Here is an 18,350-nt window from a genome sequence, read left to right on the forward strand (position 1 = left end):
TCTGCCAGTCTATTTCTTTTGATTGGTGAGTTGAGACCATTAATATTGATGGTTATAACTGATATGCATTGACTTATCATTGTCATGATTTTTTGTTTTTGTTGGATTCTCTCCCTTTGCATTTAATTTCTTGCTGTGCCTGGTGGATTCATTCTGCTGGGCTTCCTGGGGTTGTGATCCTCATTGCCATTTCCTAGGATTTTGTCTAAAATTTTTTGGAGTGTTGGTTTGGTATTCATGAAGTTCCTAAGGTTCTCTTTGTCATGAAAGCATCTTATTTCACCATCAATTTTGAAAGATAGTTTTGTAGGGTACATCAGTCTGGATTGGAGACTGTTTTCCTTTAGGGCTTGCAATACATCACTCCAAGCTCTTCTTGCCTTGTGGGTTTGCAGTGAGAAATGTGCTGTGATTCTGATGGGCTTTCCTTTGTATGTGATTTGTTTCTTTTCTCTAACTGCTTGTAGAACTTTGTTCTTCTGTTGGGTTTCTGGAATTTTAACAATTATATGCCTATGTGTAGATTTTTTTTTGATCAAGGCTATTTGGAGTCCTATGTGCCTTGCTTATCTGTATGTCAAGTTCTTTTCCCCTGCTTTGGAAGTTTTCTGCCATTACTTCTGTGAACACTTTTTTAATGTCATCTGCACTCTCTCCTGTTTCTTCATTGACTCCAATCAGTTTGCATCATCTTTCAGCTGCTGGATTGATTTCTCATGGTCCCTTACAATTTTAAATCAATTTTTCTTTTCCTGGTCACTAATTGCAGTCTTATCTTCTATATCTGAAATTCTGTCCTCACATTGGCTCATCCTGCTCTGTAGACTTTCAATGGATCTTGTAATCTCCTGGAAATCTGTTTGCATCTGTTTTATGGATTCCATTTGTTTCCTATGTAGGGATTCCATCATGTTCCTCAGCTCCTCTATTTTTTTATCTGTGTCTTCTCTAGATTTATTAATCATGTCTTGCACTATGGGCACAATCTCTGTTGTTATGTGAGAAATTATTTCTGATTTTATTTTTTCCAGCTCCTCTCTTGATGCTAGTTCAGGGAGTCCAGGAAGTTGAGTATCAGAGTGTTCAATCTCGTTTCCCTTTGCAGTTGCTGTAGGTGATCTGGATGTCTGGTTCTGAGGATTGTTTACATGTCTTCTCATTTGAACGTGTGTGTGTGGGGGGGGGGATGCTGCTTGCACCCATGCAGCTCACCTCCTCTGTCCTGAGAGCAGGGATAGGTTGGCCCAGAAGCCTCCTCTGTGTTAGGAGCTGTAGCACCTAGATCTGGAAGCCTCCTCTGTGCTGGGAGTGGTGGTAGATTGTCCTGGAAGCCTCCTACTCTGCACTGGGAGCTGTAGCAAATTGACCTGGAAGCCTCCTCTGCACTGGGAGCTGTAGTCTTCGACCTGGAAGCTGCTTCTGTCAGCATTCATACTTTTATATGTATGTATGTATAAAAGTTTGCAGGTCAGCAACATTGGTCAGTTGTCCTCTTTGGAAAAGGATTATAATTTCATTTATACTTTGTAATTTTCTTGGTACTTTTATTATTTCATTTCTAATTTGCATTTATACATTGTAATTTCATGTTAAAATGTCTCTTCTTTAGAAATGAAACTGGAAACCATTGTGGGATACCCCTGTGTATCCCTCTGAAAGGCCACATTGCAAAAAGATACACAATGACAGATGTGGAGAAGAAATGAAAAAGCAACTGGGATTCTCAAACACAGCTGGTAAGACTATAAATGGTGCAGATATTTAGAAGCACTGGAAGTCAGTATGAAAGCTGAGCATACAAAAATCACCTTTGGCCCAACAAGTACACTCTTAGAAATGTACCCAACATAAATATGAAAATATTCAACAAATGGCATGTAGCAGAATATTCATATAAGCACTATTTGCAATAGCTCATAATTGGAAACAACTCAAATGTCCACCAACAATTCAATGGCTGAGTTAATCTGTGATTTATTCATTGAATGAAATTCTATAGCACTGAAAATGAGTGAACTACAACAATATTCCCCTATGTGAATGAAACTCTCAAGTATAATGTTGAATGAAAGAAACTAGATACAAAACAATACATGCTCCACGATTCCATTAAAATAGAGTTGTAAAAGGCAGCTCTAATCCATGGCACTAAGAGTTAGGACAGACATTATCTTTGTCTAGGCAATGGCTTCATGGGAGTATGAGGGGCCACAGATTGGGTCCTAATGATGCTTCTGTTGTTCTGGGATTTAACTGTAGCATATGCATGTTTACTTTGGGAAAATCTTTGATTTGTCCACTTATAACCTGTGGATTTTTCTGTATGTTATACTTTAATCAAAAGTTTATTTTAAAATGTTGTTGTATATTTAAAATGATGAAGATTATCACTGTGATAGTCCCTCGATTCAAAGAACAATGTACAAGACTGTGAAATTCTCATGTCTGGCTAGAGCTTATTCACAGACTGCTGAAAAATGTAGGCATAAAGAACAAAGTCAAATGTTTCTCCATTTCAAGGGGGGAGCTTATGCCAGTAGGGCAATAAAATAAGGCATGAGAAATAGTGTCTGAAGCCAATGGCTTCAGCAAGGACTTTCTGAACAGAACTGCAATTCCACAGGAAATAGCTTCAAGAGTCAACAAATGAGATCATATTACATTAAAAAGCTTCTGCACAGCAAATGAAACAACCAAAAAAGTGAAAAGATAACCTACAAAATGGGAAAAAAATTGCCAGCAATTCCTCAGAGGACTCACATCTAGAGTATATGAAGAACTCAAAAAAATTAGATCCCCCAAATAAGAGACTCACTCAAAAAATGGGCAAGCAAAATGAATAGACATTTCACAGAAGTTCAGATGGCCAATAAATACATGAAAAAATGCTCAACATCACTGGCCATTAGAGAAATGAAAATTAAAACAATACTGACATTCCATTTTACCCTAGAAAGAATGGCCATCATCAAGAAATAGAATACTAATTAATAGAGAGGCTACAGGGCTACAGGAAAGGGGAGTGGGGGAAGGAACCCTTCTACATTGTTGGTGGGAATGTAAACTAGTTCAAAAATATGGAAATCAGTATTCCATACTTTTGAGATTCCTCAAAAAAATAAAACTAGAAATTCCATTTGACCCAGCTATTCTCCTTCTAGGAATCTTCCCCAAAGAGTTAAACACATCATATTACAGAGATACACACATATCCATGTTTATAGCAGCCCAATTCATAATAGCTAAATCTTGGAAGTGGCCTATGTCTGTCAGCAGATGAATGGATAAAGAAAACACGGTATTTATACAACACATATTACTACTCTGACATAAAGAAAGATAAACTTGAGTCATCTGTAAGAAAATAAATGCACCTTGAGACCATAATGTTAAGTGAAATAAATCAGACATACAAGTTTAAAAATCATATTGTTTCTCTTATATGAGGAACCCAGAGTAAAAATAAAGGGCAAAACAAAAGAGAGATAATAGGAAGTAGGGAGATACATCATTCTCAAAGGGAAATAGGATCAAGAGATGGAAGGGAGAAGGAGAAAAGGGATAAGGGATGAAAAAAAGGAATCGGGATGTGTTATATACATGTACCAACTCCACACAAGAAATGTAAACATTATGTACTGCAAAAGTGTACAAAGAAAATAAGTAAAGGGATCAAGGAATGGGTGGAGGGGGGAAGGAGGGAAGGAAAAGGGGATGAAAGAAGGAATTAAGATGTGTTATGTACATGTACCAACTTCCTACAAGGAATGTAAATAGTATGTACTACATTCATGTCCTGATAAACTAAAATAAAAAATAAAACATCACAAGAATCTACTAATTTCGGAGGACTCTCCATTACATGATGCTTTCTAGAAGGAACATTATCAAACACTGTAGGTAAATACATTTTCTCCAAATGCTCTTTCTCATTTCCTGTCATCTTCTACTCTGAGCACATCTTGCTCTGTCAGGATGTACCTTTCCAGGGGTTTAATCAATAGATTAAGCCCATTCATTGTAAAAGAATTCTCCACGATACCTTTTCTACTCTGAGATTTTTCTTGCTCATCTCCAGTTTTCATTTCCTGTCTCTCGACCTGTTTTTAACTTATTACAAAGTTAATTTGAACTGTCTGACCTGTTGCAACATATAGTCCATATCAGGGTAGTTTTAGTCAGAAACATTTTGTAACTTTAATTAAATATGAGACAATTTATCTCAGCCCGCTATTATAGATCTAAAACAACTTTCTTTTTCAATAAACATGAGGTCACAATGACCAAGGCAGGCATTAGACCTCTAGGAAGAAGTCTCACAAATGAATTTGATGGTTCATCTTTTGAAATCTGGCAAAGAAAACAGGTAAGAAGTTTGGTACTTACAGAACAATATAACCATTAAAGCAAATTTGAGTTCGACGATTGGAAGGAAAAATTCTCTACTTATCTTTTGAAAAAAAATTATAAATACAACACAGGTCCATGATTTTAAAAAATAAAATGACAAGTCAAATCCTACACAACAAAGGAAATACAAAACAAAGGGACAGTACTTTTGCTTCCCTCCTGTTCTGTACCTCAGTTATACAGCTACACATTCTGTTTTCTTCCTGTTTTGTTCCTGACAATTTGGACATATTATAGTCAATTTTTTAGATCTGCTAGTGGTTACCTTTATAAGTCTATTATATATCCAAACATCTCTTTCATTCATTATTAATCTTAGATAAGGTCTATTAACTTTGGACTCTAAGAAAATCTATGTATATATTCTTCTTTAAAAAAAAAACAGGAAAAAGTACACAAAATCTATAACCCACCTAAGGCAAGGGAGTATTAGCCTCTGTATGCGTCCTCTTACCTCCTCTCCCTACTCTACTTGTCAATTTTTATTCGTTGTACTGTATTTTATGTTCTTCACCTGATTTTCACTTTTATATGCTGCATTTATAATATAATTTAAGGCTCTATTGCTGGATGCATTCATTTTAGGCAGTCCCTTTTTACTCCTGGCGCTGAAACAGAAGAAAATCATACTCATAAGCTATTCTTACATCTTCTCCTGCCATGAGTTTTTATTGTTATATTAATTATATTATTAATCATCCATTAGGAAGAGAAAATATTTGCATTCCTTGCTGTAACCTGAATTCCCATAATCAGACTCTTATGTTGAAATGGACATCATACTCATCTCAGCTTCTCTATGAATTTCCAGCTAACCGAGTCACAGTCAAGTTTTTTTGTTTTGAGGTTGAGGATATAGCTTGTTGGTAAAGCATGCAGGAAACCTGGGTCCATTCTCCAGTACTGGAAAAAGAAAGATGGTTTTGTTGCAAGGAGATCTCACAGATGTCATGCACACTTAGAAGTGAAAAAATGTCTCTCTTTTGCTTTTAGACCTAAAGGACAACTCGACTGAGCACAAGCTCCTTGACTTTCACCATTGTCTTCCTGTAGCATTGTTAACTGTTTGCTACTTCAGCATAGAGCTTAGCTATGGAAGATTCTGGAAGTAGCTTGACTGTCAGATCTCTTCCCTTCCCCAGGAAGACTGCTTTGGGTCACATAGGGGATTATAGGATCACATAGGGGATTATAGGATTCTTTATCCTTCTAATCATTTTCTATGCAAACAGACAGTCTACATATGGCTTGCAGAGAAGCCCAGGGTGTCACAAGATTTGCCTGTGTTTGTGGTGATTCTGCACTTTTAAAAATTATTTTTCTTTGGCTGAGATAAGCACTGCATAGTTGACTGCCACCCACTGTCTTCCCTCCACTCAGGCACTCTTCCCCCCAGCTGGCCTGGCCTTCTCCAAAGGGGGCTTGGCAGGGTGACTCCTTCCTCAACCCTGCCACCCCACTGCATTCTGGTGAGGGCAAAGGCATGGTTTTCCTGGTCCTCCTCTTCAGGACCACTGCTAGGCCTTTCATATCTGCTTCTCCTTTTATGGAGGACTCCCTTTCCAGAGGCTATAGTTCACTGAGTGCGATCACTCTGTGTCACAGTGGGTCACTTGGGAATTACTTGTTTTGACAAACTTTCCTGGCTTGCTCCCTTGATTTCATTAAATAGGTCTTTTATTCTGTTTTGCATTCTTCTTGTTGCTTTCCATTAATTTATGAGAGGAGAATAGGGTCAGAACACCCTAACTTGAAGCTAATTTCTCCATTATTCCATTTAGAAAAGTGTTGGATTCAGTAATAAAAGGACTCAGCTTTAATCTCTGCACTAGTGGATTACCTAGGTTTCTTTGCTTTATCTTAGTTTATAATCAAAGCATAGTTTTCTAAAAATGTCTTCTTTTAGGTCTTCTGGATGGTAAAGGCTCATTCAAGGACCACCCCACCCTCCAAGTATTCCGGCCAACACTTGGTTATTGGAAAGGGGAGCCCTAGGGCAAGTGTCTGCCCTTTTCACTCTAGGATGCAATGAGAAAGCACTGTTGTCCTTCTCTGTTTTCTCCCTTGGGCATGAATGAATTTCTGGGGATCCCCAATTCCATCTATCCTTCCTAGCATGAGAAACTGACTCGTGAAACATCTCATTTTCTGCTGCCCTCTCACTCATAAAAACAAGATGATTAGTGGATGCATCTCATATTTTCCTTTATTTATGGCCTACGTAAGATTAGAGATGGAGTTCTGTGGACAGAGAATCCTGAGCCTCTAAGTGGAGCCATCAGCTGATTGGAATTCAAAATTCAATATGAAAGCTACAATTTCATTTCAACCTTGGTTCACTGTTAAAGTAAGTTGCTGCCCATACAATATAATGGTCTGTATTTTTAAATGATGATAAAGAAATAGCTTATGTTATCAGGTATCATGAATTTAATCTAGTGAGAGCTATCCTTAATACTCTGAGTGGTTCCCCTAATCAATTCTTCATAAATTAGATTTCCTCCACTGGAAAAAAATTAGTCAATATATATATATATATACACACATATATATTTTACTTATAAAATACTGCTTCAAATGTATGGATAGTGTTAATTTAAATGACATAATTATGGTTAGAAAATTTGCAATAGCTATAAAATATCTGAACATATATTCTAATACAAGAAATCATTTAAATAAACTGAAAAGCAAAAATGAAGAATTAGACAAAATAGGAATTTTTCAGTGTAATATTTCAAAACAACTATTTTCTTTTTATGAACACTTTAATAACTTAAGCTGATGCCACTTTAGATTACAAAGAATAACTTAATATTTGGAAACTTCTTTAAAATTAGGAAGACTAAGAATCTATTTTATTATTGTCTATTATTAAAATTTCTTCTGAAAATAATGACTTGTATTTTCATATGTGCAATTAAGCTAATCTTGAGGTGAGGTTTTTACATCAACTCCACATGATATGCATTGAAATTCTGGATTTTAAAGTTGATAAATACTGCAAGGATTCTTATAGCAAATGGCCATGGAAAACATTAAGCATATAAAATATTAAAGGCATTTTCAAGGCAGAGGAGATATATTCTGGAGTGAATATCAAAATTTTCCAGCTTGCATTCAAGTGCCCAAACCCAGAAAAAGCAAGTTTTCCTCAATTGGATTGTATGATTAAACAGAATATTCCCAAGCAGGCTGAATCACTGTGTTATAACAACTACCCCCAATTAATTACATGAAAAGAAAATTATACACCTTTGTAGCAGTGAAAAATATTACTTATGCTAACTACTTGTCTCAGAATATTGGATAATAGATCCCACATAATGTCATATCCTATTTATAAATGCCAATTTTACTGTTATGAATTAATGAAAAAGTCTTTGTGATTTAGGATAATTTTTAAGGGAAGTGAATATTATTATTATATTATTCATGGAAATAACAAAAGCATCCATCTGAATCACAAAAAATTGATTTCTAAAAAAGTCTTTAAACAAAAGAAAGAAAATGTCATGAAATTGGTACCTTCCTCACAAACAAAGAAGCAAAACAAGATGACAGGAGAATAAAAATGCATATGACATTTTTGGCCAAATTAGGTGGCGTAGTCCAAAGTATTTGTAAGCTGTATTAACAGTAGCCAAAGGGTCAGGGATTTAGCTCAGTAGCACTGCAAATCTCTCGCAAGCACAAGGTCCTGAGTTCGATCCCCAGTACCAAAAAAAAAAAAAAAAGTAGCTGAGCTTATACAGGAAGTATGCAGAACAGAAAAGAGGATACACTTATGTCATTTTAAATCTGTATGATGGTTTTTGAAGTGGATATTATTTTACCAGTTTTGCAGATAAGGTAATATAAGCCAAAAAATTATAGAATTTTCCCAAAAGTTCAGCAGGAATGTAAGCTCAGTGGGAGAGTTTGAATTTTAACCCCAGACGCTAAGTCCATTCTACTCACAGGCTGGTCTAAATTCCACAGCCCCTACTTAGGACAATGTCAGAATAGGCCCTACTTCCTCTCCTTCATTTACCTAATTCCAATGCAGCCTAATTTTTTTTCTTGCAATACTTTATCATTCCAAGAAACATTTTCCACTTATTTCCCAGTGATTCAGAATGCTATTTTATTAGCAATAACTTTCATTAACCCCCACTTTACCTTTCCAATAATGTACTAAATCATTGCTTCTTGGTTTTTCTGCAACTGGCTCCAAAATTTGGGGTAGTTCAAGTCAATAAACAGTAACGCTTATTAAGCATTTGCCTTTAAAATATACATTTTTAAAACTTTAGATAAAGGAAAAATTATATTTTAAAGCTTTAAATGTACCTTCTTTTCCTTGTAGATTTCTTGTTCTAAAGTAGCTTAACTACTACTCTACTACTTTTAGAGTAAGTTTTGTTTCGCTTTTTTTTTTTTTTTTTTTTTTTTTGCAGTGCTAGGGCTCAAACCCAGAGCCTCACACATACTAGGTATGTGCTGGACAACATTCAGCCTTTAACTAATGTTTTTTAAGAATTCATGGAAAAAGCTATTTAGAGGCTCTCTGTCAAAGTTCTAAGCCTTAAATATATCATATGTTGTAGTATTTTAGAGTTAGAAATAATAATATATTATTAGATGGTAACATAGTATTCAATACAGTAACAGGATTGAACAAAATTGGCTAAATAAGTGAAAATTAGATATAATACCATTCCTCCCAGTATCCCAATATGTCACAAATCGTGCATCCATGTCACAAAATGCAAGCTTATGCAGTGGGAAATTGCAGTGGGTAATAAAAATAAGCAATATGAGGAATTAGAAAAGTTCCAAGTATTCATCATCATTATCTCTGGTCCAAAGTTCATGATTCTCTAGATGAAAGCCCATTGCTGCCACTACCTAGATCAAACCACTGGGAAAGTTACTCAATCTTTCTGATTTTTTTGGAAATGGTTAGCTATGCATTTGCTAGAAGAAAAGGAAGTGTCATCCTACATTAGTGCTCTACCAGATCTGAAGCACAAGCTCGTTCACAACCTTAAAAGCCAGTTGTGTGCATACACACAAACCTCTCTCACCTTGGATCGTCAGTGGAGGAGGCCCACCTGCTCTCACACGCTCCAACTATCCATCTGCCAGTCATCCATCCACCCACTGAGTGCCCACTAGGCTAATTGCCGGGCATTTTTTATATTCATTTTAACCAGGTTTGACTATATCTATACACAAACAAACAAATTTGAAGCAGTTTTGATTACTACTTTTTCTTGTTCTGTGTGTGTGTGGGAAGGAATAAAAAGGATTGAACAAGGAATAATTTCACTGTTAAATTTACTTCCTCTCCCCACTATGGTGCATCTGGAGATGCACATGTGGGTCTATTTACTGAAGGGGTCCATCTACTGAAGGCTGAATATATACATATATGAAAATATATATGCATAGAAAATTTATATATATATATTATAGAATTATATTTTATATATTAATTAATGTATCCGTATATTAAATATATATTCATTTATAATAAGTGTGATAAAATATATGTATTATATTTATATATGAAAGCCAGAAAAAGATTCCAAAAGAAGTCAGCACCACAAGTCTGCAAAGGTCAGTGAAATCCCACTAAATTACAAAAAGATAAATGCATGCTCTTTGGCTAGGAATCCATTGTACCCGATTTATTGAATGAATCTCAGTTCTATTTAAATAATTAACATTAGCAAATCAATATTCTTGTGATAGGGACAAAGCATACAATTTCCTCCTCTTCCACTTCCTAGAGATGGTGAATAATAAGGCCAGGTTGGTTTTGACAAGGACTCTAAATGAGGATGCAAGTGAGGAAACAGGTAAAACATAATATCCAAAGATAAAGTGTTCAGGATGGGCTGATGACTGGGGAAGGGAGAGAGAGAAGAGAGAGGAAAGAGGACAGAGAGGGGAGGGGGAGGGGGAGAGAGAAGAGAGAGGAGAGAGGAGAGAGGAGAGCGAGAGGGAGAGAAGAAGAAGGAACAGGAGAAAGAGGCTGAGACTGGGAAGGGGCTGGGACTAGGAGGGTGGGAAGAAGGAAAAGAAAGGGGAGGGGAGGGGAGGACAGGAGAGAGGAGAGGAGGGGAGGAGAAATCTAAGCAGTTACTGAAGGAAGGAAGTGGGGTTTGGGGAAGAGATTTTTAAGAGAACTTGGGAAAGTTTTCCAAAGAAATATGATGCCCCTCCATACACATCCCTGCATACCACATGTCCTCCAGCCTTCAGCAAGGTCACACATTGGTTCTGCAAGGCTTCTGGTATGTGTCTCTAATGGCATGGCCCACTGAGCTGAGCCTTTAGTCAGGAGCAAACAGCTAGACACTGAAGGACTTCAGAGTGGAACACACAAAAAGGCACCAAGGAATGCCATTTCTAAGTCCATTTTGGACAACTGCTCTTAACTGGTGGCCCACTACATATGCAAATTCCAAATTAAATGAAGGGAATGAATGGATGTATGAATAAAATACTAAATAATAGGATTCCAGTTTCTCTGGTAACATAGGATGCCCCTTAGAAAATAAAACGATGAGTCTGTGACATCAAAAATGAAGGACAAACCTCCTTTTTTGGTTTAGTAGATGGATTTAGTCCAATGATGAAACGACTGGTGAGGTTCTGCTGATGAAGTCATTTCTTCCAAGAAATAGCAAATGTGGAAAACCAATAAATAAGCGTCATTTGCGCTCACTACCTCAACTTCATAATGAATCTTGCAGATAAAAAAACGCTGATGTGAGGAAAGAGATCAGCGACAGCTTCACATATCAAAAAATACATTAACTATGGGAAAATGGATCTCAAAAACTGCAATACACTTCTAGTCATCCCATTATTGATCCTGATGCTTCTCAGCAGTAAGCAGGTGGGTTTTCCAATCCTCCTCTCCTGGTCCCTGGAGGTGACACTTGAATACACTGACAGACCTGACCCCTTTGCAGAGCTCTAGACCCAGATTTCCAACTGGCATGCTGGGCTTAGCAAGATGAGTGGCCTGCTGCTACTTCACCACCAATAGGGCCCAAACAGCACTCCTTTGCCCAGGCTCTGATGCATCTCCCCTCCTTTGAGGATAAGTAAAACAAAACACAGAGCTTAATCTACAAACCTAGGGTCACATGGCAAACAAGTGCAGGAGAAGGTCAGAATGTGAACCCTGAGTTCCTACTTCCAAATCCCATGCCCACCTCATTGATCTATCTCCTTTCACACTCTTTTTCACTGCTGCCATCTTATTAGCACCATTGATTCCCGCTCCTAGGTTGGTCTCTTTTGTCCTGGTCTCTCATCTTTCCTTTCCTTTCCTATTCCTGGGGCCTCACTAGTGGGTCTTAGGCTCTGAGTGCATCATTCTTCTTCCAAACAAACAAGCAGCATAACAGTTAAAATCAAGGCCTCTGGAACCAGAATCCCCTGACTCGAATCACCTCTCTACTTCTAACTAGCTCTGTGGTGTTGGGCAAGTGAGTCTCTCTGTATATGGTTTGCTCATTTGTGAAATGAGATGGTGAGAATGACCTATAGCCTCCCAGTGATGAATAAAGGAGCCAATATGTATAAAGAAGGCACACAGCTAGTGCAATGTAGAAGTCTGCTAAGTGAACGATGAGTTAGCTTGCTCACTTTGGCTTTTGTGGCCTTCCCCACCTTTTACGCAAATCTCTCCCTATACAAAACATCCTATCAGGTCCACTGGACACTATTCCACAAACATTTCCTTTCTACGCTCTTGGTTCTGTCATTCTTCCAGGTATTTCCTCAGCTTAGAACTGTCTTCCCAGACCCCACAACCAGGGTCCAGATGGCACATGTGAACTTGACTTCCATTTACTCCATGAGCCATTTTAGCTGAAGGTTACCACACCACTGAGAGTACAGACTCTGGGTCATTCTGCCTGTACTTAAGTATCCAGCTCTTTCACCAATAGCTGTAACCCTGAGAAAGTTAAGAAAGAAAAGAACTAAGCATTTGTTGAATGACTGTGTATCAGTCAACTTTCCTGCCTTAGTAGTTTGAACATAGTGAATATTTAGCTCAAGTTCATAAATCTGAATATCTATTCTATTGAATATCAATTCTAAAAGATAAAGGAGGATGGCCAAAATCCAGAGGCAAAATCAGTATTTCAGTAATGAGCTACTTTCTTTCCAGTTAGCCTTTTTCTTCCTCCTACAGGAAGAGGGAAGAATATAATTCTATGAGCTTCCAGTTCTGATTAATTCTGGAGATCCTGAACTTTGTGAATTTTTTCAAGAACCATTAAACTATCTGAAAACAATATTTTTTAAAACTTCCTGAATCAAAGATTACTCAGTCATTCTGTTGGAAGAAATGAAATATTATAGAACTGTGTCAAAGAGTCATAGCAATAGTCAACCAGAAAAAATCAAATATAGCCATGTATTAATAGCTCAAGGTTTAGAGTCAGATAGAATTCAAATCTTGGATCTCTCACTTACCAGCTGTGTGACCTCATGCCACTGAACTGCTTTGTGCCTCAGTTTCCTTAACTGTAAGTGGGGACACTAATGCCTGTCTCATAAAACAGCAGAGTGCCTGAAAAATAACAAACACTTGGTAAACGGTGTATGTTAAAATATAACAATAGCAACAATAATAATAGTTTGGGAAAACAAGTTTGACCTTTGCTTTAGTGTCAGTTAATTAAGATACAAAAATCTGCATGAACTACACAGCAACCACAGTTTGGGGTCTAATAGAATCTGTACCTTAGTTACAAAGAAAAAAATAAAATGGTTAGAATAGGGCAATATTTCATTATGCTTCCCTCCTATGCATCATTACTTCCTGATCAATGTTTTAAATTCATTTCTGAAAACAATGCAATTCTGAGATAAAATTTCATGCCTTGAAGATACAGGAAAAGCAAGTCTTCATGAAGAATAGCCTTAACAACCGAACTGAAGGCTGAAATAACTTGAAACAGCATAGCCTCCAACCTAGATATTTACTGATTTAGAATAACACTAACTTAAAACAAAACAGACAAAAAAACATACCCAAACTCTATAAAACCATGAGAGCTGAAGATCTCAAGTTTATAAAGTGAAGTATATGATTTTCCTGGGGTAAGGAGTAAGTAAAGAATCCCAGGTGACAAACCTGTGTGCTGGCGGCAGTGGGCTGGTAAACTCACATGACCTGAGTGGAGCATTACTGACCTGGAGGGCAGTAACTGGAAAGCTAAGGACCGAAAACTGATCCCACTGAAACAGGTCATTCGGATACACCACTGGACACATAGGTGGACATTTCTAAGATGGGAAGCAACGTTTGGAAAGTTCTTTGAAAGTCAGTGTTTATGTCAAAATCAGAGCCCTTACATACATAAAATAACATAAACATTAAGACCCACAGGGACAAATAAATATTTGGCGAAACAAAATGTAAACGATTCTGAAAGAGCCTGTAATCGTGCAGATCTCACTTTACTAAGGTAGGGGACACTGGTCAGCTGAACACAGAGACAACTTGTCATGTGTGCTTCTCAGCTAAAATCTCAAGGTTTACGAGACAGTCTTCAAAACTGAGATGGTTTTCTTTGGTAACCCTAGTTGACCAATTAATGGACACAGTACCCACTTTGTCCTCTTTCTGAAACAAATAAAACAATACATTTCCTCCAAAAATATTAACCAACATTCACTGTTCCCCATCTGATTTTTCCCTCCCTCATATAAATCCAGTTTTGTTTTCATTCTTTAGTAATAGTCTATGGACCATTTTTTCTCATAACTAATTGTACACACAAATAATGTGGTATGTCTAAAAAATGTTGAGTATTGAAATGTTATATTCATCTTCACTGGGAAAAATGACATTTATGGTATGGCTAATAAATTTTATGATATAATCAACACTGGGTAATCAGCCCAGGTAACACTTGACAATCTGAATACCTGGTCCTTGAGTGCCACTAATGGCAAGCCTGATATAGACGGCATAGGGAGTACCATAAAACTGCAGTATGTCAGGAAGAAGAATTCCAGGGAATGTTACAATTAACTCTTAGAATAGATGAAGGGAAAATCCCATTTGCCATTGAGTGGCTTGATTGCTTCTCAGATTTATTAAGTAACTTCATTAGATTTTTCCCACTTATCCTGTGGTATGTCAGCAAGAAGTTTGGCGACTATGCCTGATGTCTTACTTCATATGTTCCCAGGAACACTGAGAGAGTGAATTATGACAGAAATGAATGAACTTGCAAATTGTGGGCCTGCTCACCGGCACAAGTTTAACACAGGCAAGCCAGGTTAGTTAGAATATCACCAGTAGGGCCAAAGGTATAAAAGGCAATGAACATGCAGGAATACCAAACTTCAATACATCAAGGCAAAATTAAAGAAAGAAACAAAAACAAATTTTCGGCACATAACTGTATTCCCATACACAGATATCTGGTATCTGTAAATGATTACATGCATCCTGTGCTAAAACAAGTGCATTGGCACATTCAAAATCCATGATTGGGGAGTCCATAAAATAAACTTTTGTCTAAGTTGAAATCATGTTGAATATTTGTAGAAAATTCCTAGAAGAGGCCTCTCTAAAACCTGGATTAACTAAAATGGTCTGCTCGGATGGATAGTCAGCCATTTCTCATTCCCTGGCTTCTCTTACCTGAACTGTAACCCTTAGTCTTTACTAATAATCTCCCAGTCCCAAACTCCTTCCTTCTTGCTGTCCTTCACCCCAAATGTTTTAGTTTCAACTCAATACCTTTTCTATATTTAAGAATCTTTTCACATTCTCTGTTCTCAGGTTAAGATTTCCTTTCCTCTATTATTTGGTAAACTCCCATTTACCCTTCAATATCCAACAGGGCCCACTGGCAAGCCAGGCTTGGGAGTGAAGATATCTGAGACTGAACTCCTGGCTCTCTGTATCCTTGTTTAGGCATTTGCCCTGGTGCAAGTTGCTTTACCCCTGGAAGCTCCTGTTTCCACATTTTAAGAAGGGCAAAAATGATGCTAATTGCTGTTTACTGTAAAATTGAAGGACTTCGCCAACTGCTTGGCAAAATGTCCACAGCTGTGTCTTCCTTTCTAATAGCTTCACTCTGGAAAATCAAGTACACATACTTGAATTTCTAAAATAATTTATAACCATTTCTAATGCCAATAGAATTTTTAAAAATCATGTGTGCACCCTCCAATTGTGGGTGAATTTTTCCAGACAAAAGATTGTTTTATCCATCTTTGTATTTGAATTACATCAAACATACTGATTGGCACATAGCAGGTATTCAATCAATGCCTACAGTGGGTGCTCTGTAAATGTTTATCAAGGGAATGCATGGTTGAGTGAACATAGTGTAGGTGGAGATTTTTCAGCTTATAACTCAAAGGCAAATACAGATGATGTGATAACTCTCCTCAATCTGCTTTTCATGAAGCTGCCCTTTCCCAAGGACTGCATGCTGTCCAGGACATAAAAACAACTATAACAAGGGACTTCTGCAAAGGAGCATTGCTTCAATCTCAATGGCCCCTGTGAACTTCAAGCTGAAGTGTCTTATTTAGAAGTAGGGAATTTTTGAAGTGATTAAGTCATGAGGAATTGGCTCTAAGGCATGGGATCAGTGCTCTTACAAAAGAGGTTGAAGGAAGCTGCTTGCCCTTCCCCATAAGAAACCATAACATTTCTCCCTCCCATCTTACAAGAGTGCAGCACAAGGGCACCATCTTTAAGGAGAATGAGCCCTCACCAGACACGGATCTGCTGCTGGCTTGATCTTAGCCTACACAGCTTCCAAAACTGAAAATGATAAATTTCTATTATTTATAAATTAAAGCATATTGTTATAGCAGAATGGATTGATACAAGTGCATATAACTTTTTATCTTTATGTTTCTGAGTCAAACCAAACCAAATGTAGAATGAAATATTATTCCTTAGAAAGCCATTTCCATCTCGAAAGTAGAATCTGACATCGATCAGACACTAACGGTAAAGCAATATAGCCATATAAAGAACTATTTTAGCCAATTACCTCCCTGAATTTTTATTCTGCAAGGGCACAATTGACCTCCCAACCTAATCTGAGTTGAGGACATAAGTCATTGTTGCAAAGCACCTAGGTAATCTTTAAGCTCAAAGGCAGATTTGGCTAACAGAACACTCAGAGAGGAAAATACTCTTTGTGGGAAAGTCTACAAGAGTTTTTCTTATCTTATATAACCTAGACAGTCCATCATAGTGTACTTCATTAACTCAAACCCACATCCCAAGCAAATTTCATAAACTAGATACTTAAAATGTTAGACAGCATGCTTTTGGTCTGTGTGCATGTTGTAGCTGGGATTTTCAAGGGAACAGACTTAATACAGGACACAATTTATAGGATTATTTTATAATATTCACCCAAAAAGTCAAATGCAGAGGAGTGCAAGAGATCTGTCCATGTGCTAGAGACCCGAAGAATCCAGCTGAGGGCCTGGATCCCACAGCAATGTCCCCCACAAGTCCAGCCAAAGGCCTAAAGCCCATGGCAATGTCCTCCACCCGTCCAGCCAAAGGCCTAGTGCCTCTCTCAAATACATTGATACAGCAAGTCCATATCAAGCATCCACTGGGAAGGCCCAAAGATCAGTGGTGAAAGCTAGAAAGTCTGCACCGGCGGGGTGAAAGATCTGCGCCACCAGGCTGAGGGATCTGCACTGCAGCCAGGAAGTGATGCTCAAGGTAAAGACCAGAGCTCCCCTGAAGAGAACAGTGGAGGACCGAGCTCCTCTGACGATGAGAACAGCTGAGTTCCTATCAGGAAAACCAGCTTAGGCAATCTTGTTCAGGAAAACCAACACCATGAAATTCTCCCCTCCAGTTCTCCCTTTCTGCCACTGGTCACAATTCTCAGGTGGGTCTTCCACACCCAGAACCACGCTGACTCAGATTAGCTAGGCATTCCAAGTTGACCATTAGTTAATCCACCACAGTGTATTCCTTATGAAGCCTAACTGTATTTTTCCTAATCAGATACATGCAATTTCTTTCTAGATCCTCAATTAACAACTCTACATTGCTCAATATTTCTGAACAATGGCAGTAATATTTTAATTTTATTTTTTCAATTAAAAAGATATTGAGGTAATAAATAAATATAACAGAAAAGTCTCTTAATGAATACTTGCCTACAAAAAGATCATCTTTAATTTTACCATTAATCATCAGGCAAAGAATATATACTGCATAGATTTAAAGATAATTTGTGGTTATTTGTATTTTAATTGCTATAACTGCTTTCTTATTGGTCAAAGTGTCTCCAGATTTTCACCCCTTCAGTCTGTTCTGCACATCTTGATCTCTTAAAACTCTACTCTCTACCTTACCCACTTGCCTTCCCCTGCCACACACAGACATGCACCATTTGGCAGCGTTCAGCCCTACTCAAGCCCTCCAACCTAGTTCCCACTGTCCCACAATCCAGACCCGCTAATCTGCCAGACTCTATCTTCTTGATTCACTCCACTGCTGTTCCCCATCCAAAGTTGTGAGCTGTGACATGCCCTTCTCACCTTTTGGAATCCCTCTTCTTACCCCTGAGGCTAAGAGAAAGCTATGGCTTTGAACTTGGACATTTTCCCTCTACCAGCTGTGCAACCTTTTAGGCTCAGCATGGGATTAGTTTGTTCATCTAAATCCCAAACAGAATTCTCAAAAGTCCATCAGAGATATCATTGGAAAAGATTCTTTGGCCTTTTTCCCAAGTCTGCCTGTGCCAATATTACAGTTCTCTGACACTGACTGATGTGTTTCCATGTAAGAATCAGCCATGTGCCAGGCATCTCTCTAGGCCCCAATTTACACAAGATTTATCTGCCTGGCCCTGTTCAGCAAACAGTTCCTCTTATTGTGAAGGAATGTCTGGGACAGCAAAGGCAGCACTCAG

The 18,350-nt window shown here is 37.8% G+C and overlaps 1 protein-coding gene across 10 annotated transcripts in view; it reads right to left on the reverse strand.

Annotated features, from left to right (window-relative positions):
• The window catches only part of Frmpd4 (FERM and PDZ domain containing 4), a 1,030,958-nt gene that overhangs the window by 362,234 nt on the left and 650,374 nt on the right, over window positions 1–18,350 (reverse strand). For 4 of the 10 annotated variants that reach the window (XM_087193750.1, XM_087193749.1, XM_087193751.1 and 1 more), the window contains one exon: window positions 12,898–12,994. The exons of the other annotated variants lie outside the window; for them this stretch is intronic. In XM_087193750.1, the coding sequence (XP_087049876.1) occupies window positions 12,898–12,914 (17 nt within the window). In that variant the 5' untranslated portion in view covers window positions 12,915–12,994. The remainder of the gene's footprint in view (window positions 1–12,897; window positions 12,995–18,350) is intronic. 10 annotated transcript variants of the gene reach the window in all.

The sequence above is a fragment of the Heterocephalus glaber genome, unplaced genomic scaffold, assembly GCF_053883595.1.
Source record: "Heterocephalus glaber isolate CG9 unplaced genomic scaffold, H.glaber_assembly_v1.0 deba00001594, whole genome shotgun sequence".
NCBI lineage: Eukaryota > Metazoa > Chordata > Mammalia > Rodentia > Bathyergidae > Heterocephalus > Heterocephalus glaber.